The sequence below is a fragment of the Myotis daubentonii genome, chromosome 18, assembly GCF_963259705.1.
Source record: "Myotis daubentonii chromosome 18, mMyoDau2.1, whole genome shotgun sequence".
Classification (NCBI taxonomy): domain Eukaryota; kingdom Metazoa; phylum Chordata; class Mammalia; order Chiroptera; family Vespertilionidae; genus Myotis; species Myotis daubentonii.
Window position 1 is genome coordinate 4,818,384 of NC_081857.1, and position 9,440 is coordinate 4,827,823.

Genomic DNA, 9,440 nt, shown 5'->3' on the forward strand with positions numbered 1-9,440 from the left:
AGACCTACTCAGCAACTTTCAAATAAGCATTATAGTATTATTAACTACTAGTGGCCCGGTGCACGAAAATTCGTGCACAGGGGGAGTGGGGAGTGTCCCTCAGCCCAGCCTGCACCCTCTCCAATCTGGGACCCCTCAGGGGATGTCTGACTGCTGGTTTAGGCCCGATTCCTGTGGGATTGGGCCTAAACAGGCAGTTGGACATCCCTCTCGCAATCCGGGACTGCTGGCTCCTAACTGCTCACCTGCCTACCTGTCTGATCGCCCCTAACCACTCTGCATGCCAGCCTGCTCGCCCTCCCCCCTTTGCTGGCCTGATCGCCCCTAAATGCCCCCACCCTGCCTGCTCACCTCCAAATGCACCCCCTGCTGGCCTGCTCACCCCCACCCTGCTGGCCTGATCGCCCCCAACTGACCCCCACTGATGGCCTGCTCGCCCCCAACTAGCCCCCCCCACTGATGGCCTGCTCGCCCCCAACTACCGCCCCCCGCTGGCCTGATCACCCCCAACTGCCCCCAACTGATGGCCTGATCACCCTCAACTGACCCCCATGCCGGCCTGATCACCCCCAACTGCCCCCCACTGATGGCCTGCTCGCCCCCAACTATCCCCCCCCCGCTGGCCTGATCACCCCAACTGCCCCCTCCTGCCTGCCTGCCCACCCTGCCAGGGCTCTGTGATCAATGCTGCGCAGAGGGAGGCCCTGCCCACCCTGCTGCAGCTCTGGGATCAATGGCAGAGCAGAGGCAGGCGTTTCCCATGAGGCCTGGGCTCACCATTGATCCCCGCCCACAGGGAGGCCCTGCCCACCCTGCTGCGGCTCTGAGATCAATGGCAGAGCAGAGGGAGGCCCTTCCCACCAGGTCTGGGCTCACCATTGATCCCCACCCACACGGAGGCCCTGCCCACCCTGCTGTGGCTCTGGGATCAATGGCAGAGCAGAGGCAGGTGTTTCCCACCAGGCCTGCACTCTGCCATTATTCCTGGAAGGTCATCCGGAAGGTCTCTCGGTCTAATTAGCATATTACCCTTTTATTAGTGTAGATAGTCACCTCACTGTCCATTATTACATCCCCATGACATTTATTTTGACCCCTTTCACCCTTTTCACAGTGCCCCCTTCACCTCAGGCAGCTCTCGAGCTGTTCTAAGGCAGTAGATCTTAAATGTTCTTAACACACCCCACACAGTAACTTTGTGACATGAAGGAGGTCTCAGCTAATGCTACAGTGGCAATGATTTTGTAATACATAAGTGTATCAAATCAACACTTTGTACCTCGTAAAGTTACACAATGATATATGTTAATTATATCTTAAAAGCTGGGTAAAGAAAGGATGGGGGATAAAAAGGCAGAAAAAAGACAAAGAGCTCCATATGAAGAAAATGAGGGTGTTATATTAACCAGTTGCAGGTCAGTTTTGCAAATACTTCTGGTCCCTGCTGAAGAAGAGTATCACGGACTGCGTTGGTAATAAAATATATGTAAAATGTGTATTTGTAAACGTTTCTGCGTATAACTTAGGCTCTATACTTTCTGACTCAGTTACAGCAGGGGACACCCTGCTGGGGGCTTTGGGACTGCACGTCATTAGTTCAGGTAACAAGGAATTCTGGATGGATAAGAAGCATGTGCCAAAAACACAAACAGTGAACCATTTAGAAGAAACTTTATAAAGCTGGAACCTAAAAAACAACATTTCATGGACTAAAATCCTGTCTCTATTTAGCAACCATGAAACTCTTTTTTCAAGGTTCTTTTAAAAGAACAACAACTTTGAAACATTTGTTTAGTCTAATTCTTGTGGAACATAGTTGAACTCTAGCATATTCTTTATCTTGGACACATGTATGTGAGACATCCCAAACTACTAGTCGCCTATCTCTGCTTAGGACAAAGGTGGTTCTAGAATTTGCAGGTAGAACCCAGCTCTGGTGCTGAAAGCTCCAAGGGTAACAAGCCAGGTGCAGATGGAAGCTGACCAGGTAATTTAACTGCAGCGGTCAGAAGCCACGCCAGCAGAGCAAAAGCCTCCATTGTTGGTGCTTATAGAGAGACCATCAGCCTTTGAGACCATAGAGATGCCAGTGGCTCGACTGAACACAGGAAAGGACACCATTTCTCTCTCTCTTCTTCTAAAGGCCTATTTTTCCTCATAAAGGATTGATAACAACTGACATGGAAGGGAGATCTGGATGCAGAAAGAAACTTAAAAATTCTCCTCTAGTCATTTTTAGGTCTTCATTCATTTCAGAGCTTTCCTGCCATGCACACACATGCACATGGAACTGTCACCAGGGTCAAAGGGAGAATAAGAAATATGCATGTCTTGAGAATTCAACTACTTTGCCTTTTAAAGTATACACACACACACAGTGGCCAGATTATTATGACCACCTGACGTTTGTAGGCAAATTAGCTATAATTTCGCGCTAAAGTTGCTAGAGGGCCAGACCATTATAAATAGGGAAGCAGGTTGTTTACCACGACAGTAGAAGTGATTTTTTTCTGAAGATATGGGTAAACAACGCGATTTAACAGCCTTTAAATGTGGGAGATATATTATTATGAGTGGCCAGATTATTGTGACCACCTGACGTTTGTAGGCACATTAGCCGCACACTGCATCGTATGGGATATGGAAGCCGATGGCCTGTTCGAACACCTTTGCTGTCTGCAGTTACCAAGATAAAACGTCTCCAATTCACACAGGAACACAAGGATTGGACAGTCGAACATTGGAAAAAAGTCATGTGGTCCGATGAATCACGTTTCCAGTTGCATCATGCAGATGGCAGAGTGAGAATTTGGTGAAAACAGCATGAAAGCATGCACCCCACATGCATGAGTACAACCCTTCAAGCTGGTGGGGGCAGTGTTATGGTTTGGGACATGTTTTTCTGGCATGATTTGGGCCCTTTAATTCATGTGGAACAATGTCTGAATAGCACAACATACCCAAGTATAGTTGCTGATCAAGTTCATCCTATCATGTTGATGGCGTATCCCAAAGGAGACAGCTTCTTCCAACAAGACAATGCGCCATGCCATGGTGCTCGTATTATGCAGGAGTAGTTTCAAGAACATGAGGGAGACTTTACCTTGCTTAGGTGGCCCCCACAATCACCAGATCTCAATCCAATTGAGCATTTGTGGGACGAAGTTAAAAAAGCCATCAGGCAGCTGGTTCCACAGCCATCAAATCTCACAGAACTGGACAGTGCTATTCATCAGGCATGGTGTCAGATTCCTCACATCACCTCTCAACATCTCGTGGAGTCAATGTCAAGAAGAATCGCCGCAGTATTGAAAGCAAAAGGTGGCCCTGATGGGGTGGTCATAATAATCTGGCCACTCACGTTCATATATATCCCATGTTCAAAGGCTGTTAAATCGTGTTGTTTACCCATATCTTCAGAAAAAAAATCACTTCTACTGTTGTGGGAAACAACCTGCTTCCCTATTTTTAATGGTCTGGCCCTCTAGCAACTTCAGTGCGAAATTATAGCTAATTTGCCTACAAATTCAGGTGGTCATATCAGTATATATATATATACTAGAGGCCCGGTGCACAAAAATTTGTGCACTCGGGGTTGGGAGAGGAGGTCCCTCAGCCTGGCCTGTGCCCTCTCACAGTCTGGGACCCATCAGGAGATAAGGACCTGCTGGCTTAGGCCTGCTCCTGGGTGGCAGAGGGCAGGCCTAATCCTAGGTGTAACCCCTGGTCGGGCTCAGAGCAGGGCCCATTGGGGAGTTGGGGCGCCGCCTCCTGTCATGCACAGAGCAGGGCAGATTGGGAGGTTGCGATGCCACCCTCAGTCATGCTCAGGGTAGGGCCGATTGGAGGGTTGGGGCACCGCCCCCTGTCACACTCAAGGCAGGGTCCATAGGGAGGTTGCAGCGCCACTCCTGTCATGCACAGAGCAGGGCCAATCAGAGGGTTGGGGCTCCGCACCCTGTCACACTGATCCCGGTGCTGGGAAGCCTCGCTGCTCCGCTGATCCCAGGGCCAGGACGCCTCTTGGCTCCCCTGAACGTGGGGCCGGAGGCCTCTCGGCTCTGCTGATCACCGGGGCTGGGAGGCCTCTCGGCTCTGCTGATCACCTGGGCTGGGAGGCCTCTCGGCTCTGCTGATCACCTGGGCTGGGAGGCCTCTCGGCTCCGCTGATCACGGGGGCCGGGAGGCCTCTCGGCTCCGCTGATCACCGGGGCCAGGAGGCCTCTCGGCTCCGCTGATCACCGGGGCCGGGAGGCCTCTCGGATCCGCTGATCACAGGGCAGGGAGGCCCCTCGACTCTGCTGATCCCAGGCCCTGAGGCCTCTCTGCCCTGCTGCTTCAGGGCTGTTTGGCTTCGCTCTGCTTGGAGCCTGAGTATGCAAATTAACCGCCATCTTTGAGCTTCTATAATTGAAACATTGTATCTTTTGGAGTTGTTGCTTCAGGAGCTCAGAGCCCGCAGCTGCGGGGATCCTTGACTTTCTCCATCGCTGGGGCAACCAAGCCTCCTATTCTCAGCTGCCTGGCTGCCAGCCGCCATCTTGGCTGACAGTTAATTTGCATATCTCGCTGATTAGCCAATGAAAAAGGTATCGGTTGTACGCCAATTACCATTTTTCTCTTTTATTAGTATAGGATTATTCACAGTACACTATTGTGACTTACAGCATGAAATATATTTTACATCAGAACCCAGCAGACACAATGCACAAATTTAAAATAAAAATTTCATCAAAGTTACCCTTACTATGTGCAATGAATATGGCTATTTTATTTTATGCAGTCTTCTTTTTTAAAGCTGGCTACATACCACAAGTCAACTTCATGAAGGAATGATGGGTTACAACCTACAATTTTATTTTATTTTTATTTTTTTGTTAATCCTCACTTGAGAATATTTTTTTCTCTATTAATTTTTAGAGAGAGTGGAAGGGGTGCGGGGAGAAACAGAAAGAAAGAAATACCAATGTGAGAGAGACATATTGATTGGTTGCCTTCCACAAGCGCTCAGATGGGGCCAGTGATTGAGCCTACAACGGATGTACATGCCCTTGACCAGAACTGAACCTGGGACCCTTCAGTCCGCAGGCTGACCCTCTAACCACTGAGCAAACCAGCTAGTGCACAACCTACAATTATAGAAACACTGTTTTAAGACTCACAGTGTCCTCTGCCTACCTCTCTAAGCACATCTCATGCCATTCTCTACCACACTTCCCCACTGCTGCCAGCCATACCCTAACTTCTCTGTTTGTTTGTTTTTTACATTAAACCGTAGGTCAGTTCCTGAAACGTGCTGCTTCGGGGCCTTTGATCTCCTTCGGGCTGCCTGGAACCTTCCCCCAGATCACTGCACTTCATCATTCAGGCCCCAGGACAGAAGCCCCTTCCCCAGAGGGGCCTTCACTGACCACCTAGTGCAGCGGTGGGCAGACTCATTAGTCAACAGAGCCAAATATCAACAGTACAACGACTGAAATTTCTTTTGAGAGCCAAATTTTTTAAACTTAAACTATATAGGTAGGTACACTGTTATTAACTTAATTAGGGTACTCCTAAGGCTTAGGAAGAGCCACACTCAAGGGGCCAAAGAGCCGCATGTGGCTCGTGAGCCGCAGTTTGTCAACCATGGACCTAGTGGAAAGAGCCACACACACAACTCCAGCCAAGGCAGAGGGTGAGGGGAAGTCTGAACGACAAAATGTAAGGCAGGGACACACACAAAAAACAACAACAACAAAAAAGTTCCCTACAAATGTCGCTCTCCACCTCCTTATGTCATCGCACAGGACTGAGCTCTCGCTGCTGAAACTGACTCCATTTGCTTCAGGGTGGCTTTCTGACTCTGAGGAGTCAGGATGCCATCCTCCAATATCCCCAGCACTCTGGACCCTCCGAGTGCCCTCAGATCACTTACCACGGTCTTTTTACTAGAAGCCCAGTACATGAAAAGTCATGCACTGGAGGGGGGTCCCTCAGCCCAGCTTGCCCCCTCTCACAGTCCAGGAGCCCTCAGGGGTGGGAGACGACCCGGCGATCAGGGGAAGGCGACGCCCCATCACACCTCTGCTGCTGCCACTGCCGGCAGCACAAGTCTCGGCCGGTCCTGGTTACCTGAGCCTCAGGCGGCCCTAGGCAGCTGGGCAGCCGCCATCTGAGGCTTGCCTGTGCCTCGCACCAGCTCTGAGCAGCTGGGAGGACTGGGGGACTCTGGAGGCAGGTACATGGAGCAGCTGGGCCCACCCGACGGGGCTGAGGGAACTGGGTGCCGCCATCTTTGAGGGCGGGGCAGTCAATTAGCATATTCCCTCCTTACTTGCTGTGGGCACCACCATCTTTGAGGGGGTGGCAGTCAATTAGCATATTCCCTCCTTATTGGCTGTGGGCACCACCATCTTTGAGGTGGTGGCAGTCAATTAGCATAGTCCCTCTTTATTAGATAGGATTCACTCAGCAAATATCTAAGTGCCTAATATGGTCTAAGCCAGCAGTTCTCAACTTGTGGGTAACAACCATCGGAAAACACATATTGCATATCAGATATTTACATTACGATTCATAACAGTAGCAAAATTACAGTTCTGAAGTAGCAACGAAAATAATTTTATGGTTGGGGGTCACCACAACATGAGGAACTGTATTAAAGGGTCGTGGCATTAGGGAGGTTGAGAACCATTGGAATAGCAGCGAACAAAATGAAGATCCATTCCTCTAACAGTTCACAGCTTAGTAAAGGTGACGAATCTATACACAAATAATTTCAACTTGAATGTGCTCATAACAGAGATGTGTACTATGTAAACTGGTAGCAAAACGAGTGAAGCGTCAGCTTCCTTTGAGTAGGTAAGTCAGGCATCACAGAAGAGACACCTCACCTGGGACTGGAGGGTCCACAGGGGTTTGACAAGCAAAGAGGTCACTCGTGCAAAGTAGGGGCAACAAGCTCACAAGTCAATGTTCAATGAAAGGCAAGGAGCTAGAAAGCAAGAGGCTAAAGGCACGTGCAGGAAAGGAGGAGCAGGAAAGGAGGCCGACATGCAAGTGCTCATCATGGAGGGCCTTGTGTGCCAAACCAGTAACTGTGAACTGTATACCCTAGGGGAGTGGTCGGCAAAATGTGGCTTGCGAGACACATGCAGCTCTTTGGCCCCTTGAGTGTGGGTCTTCCACAAAATACCGACTTCTGCGCATGGGCCACGAAGTTTCAATCGCACTGTACGTGCGCGCCCGCACATGATATTTTGTGGAAGAGCCACACTCAAGGGGCCAAAGAGCCGCATGTGGCTCGTGAGGCACAGTTTGCCGACCACAGCCCTAGGGAATGGAGAGTCTAGAGTTGTAAAGAGGTGGGTAACATCAACAGATTTGGGTTCTAGAAAATTCCTTCTCATGCCAAAGAAAATAATGCATTGGGGAATTGTCAGACCAGATGGTTGAAGACACTGCTACAAGAGTCCCGGCAGGAAATGCTGTCTTAAACTAAACAGGAATTGCTGACCAGCTGAGTAAGGGAGACATGGGAGAGGAAGGAATGCAGGCTAGCCCTGGTTCCTGGAGTAGGTGACAAGATGGTGGTAGCTACCATTCATTATCTTGGAGAAATAAGAGAAACCAGGAGAAAAGAGACCAAGTTCAGTTTTGGTCATAATAAGGCTGAAGGGCCTTTGTGGTAACCAGGTCGAGATGGTCAGGAAACACCTAGGTTAGACCCCAGCAGGTCTGAGATGGAACCAAAACTGAGGGATGGAAGCTCAGGCACTAGGACAGTGTTTCTCAACCTCCTGGCCCTTTAAATACAGCTCCTCATGTTGTGACCCAACCATAAAATTATTTTCGTGGCTACTTCATAACTGTAATGTTGCTCCTGTTATGAATCGTCATGTAAATATCTGATATGCAGGATGGTCTTAGGCGACCCCTGTGAAAGGGTCGTCCGACTGCCACAGGGGTCGCGACCCACAGGTTGAGAACCGCTGCACTAGGAGAACTCATGTGTGTGCATGAAGTCACCCATGGAAAATGCATAGACTGAGGAGTGAATTAATTAAGGAGCGAGTCCCAGAGAATGGCATCAAAAAAGCAGGCAAAGCCAGTGGGGGGGTGGGGGGGGAGAGGGAATGGATGACCATGAGTTTCGGTCACAGCAGCCGAAGTAAACTTTGAGGAGTCATTGCCAGATTTAGCACTAGCAAGGCCATTAGAAACCTAAGCCAGAGAAGCATCACTAAGCCTTTAGACAGGAAGTAAGAAAGCAGAATACCGAGGCTGACGAGGCGGGAGTGGAAGCAAAGACAGAGGCTTTCACGCAGTTTGCTGATAGATAAGCGGAAGAACTGCGGAGAAGCACAGAATGGAGGGTGTGTTTTTGTTTTATTTCCTTTCCTTAAGATGTATGATTCTAACACCGAGGAGAAGGAAGTGGAGAGGAAAAGGCTAAAATCACAGGAAAAAAACAGAAAAGCAAAGAGTCTTGACATGAATGGGAGGGAATGAGATCTAAGGGAAAGATGGATGTGTTATCCTTCAGCACATTTCTCTAACCTGGAAACACCAGGCTGCATCGTGGACAGAAATACAGATCCATGTGTAGGCTGGGCCATGAGGGTGAAGAAACTGGCTGTTAGACTGTCACCTGCAGTCCGTTAGTCACAGATGTTTAAAAGGTTTGAAATGACGGGAGTTAAGTAGAACCCTGGCGCTCTCAAACAGATGACTGGATTAAAATCACCCGCAGGCTTTTAAAAATGCAGATCCCGAGCCCTGGTCCTATTAACTCAGAATTCCTGGGGGCGAGGCTCCAGCGAGCGCGTCTCCCGCGTGGAAAAGCGCGGAGCCAGCAGGAATCCGCGGGCCATTGCGAGGTGGCCCTGAGACCCTCTGCGGACAGACGGACAGCCCTCCGCCTCTCGGGGGGCAAAGACTCAGATGGGGAGACGGGAGCAACCACGTGCACACCACCGCATCCTCTGAGATGAAGCGCGCCGAGGTGGAGCCGAGCGCTTGAAAGATGCAACGAGGAACATGCAAACATTTAAAGCGTTTGTCCGGAATGATGCTTCACCTCAGGCTGTCAGGGTCAGTGTCTTACCCTACACTTCCTGTCGAATTACTAGTCTAGGGGCTCAGCAGCCCCAAAGAGACGACGGGGCGAAGGTGCAAGGGCCGGGGACGCCCCGAGTGCGCACCCGCCCCAGGACCGGGGACCCTGCGACACCAGGACCCCGCGACACCAGGACCCCGGAGCCGTTCTCTGGCCTCGGCTGGCACTCACCATAGTCTCAGGAGCTCAGCACACAGAAATCGGTAGCACTGCCACAGGAAGATACCAGCTCCGACACCGACGCCCGGTTACCCTGGCAACGGAGCCCCGCCCCCTGCAGGACGCCGCGTAGCGGCCGCGGCCCCTCTCCCTCGTCCCTATTGGCTGGGAGTAATCAAAG

The 9,440-nt window shown here is 50.4% G+C and overlaps 1 protein-coding gene across 4 annotated transcripts in view; it reads right to left on the bottom strand.

Annotated features, from left to right (window-relative positions):
• The window catches only part of NME7 (NME/NM23 family member 7), a 118,310-nt gene extending 108,907 nt beyond the window's left edge, over window positions 1-9,403 (bottom strand). For 2 of the 4 annotated variants that reach the window (XM_059674148.1, XM_059674147.1), the window contains exon 1: window positions 9,272-9,402. In XM_059674148.1, coding sequence (XP_059530131.1) covers window positions 9,272-9,274 — 3 coding nt within the window. In that variant the 5' untranslated portion in view covers window positions 9,275-9,402. Of the gene's footprint in view, window positions 1-9,271 lie in introns of all 4 variants that reach the window. The other 2 variants (XM_059674149.1, XM_059674146.1) reach the window with 2 other exon arrangements.
• Window positions 9,404-9,440: the final 37 nt, after the last annotated feature.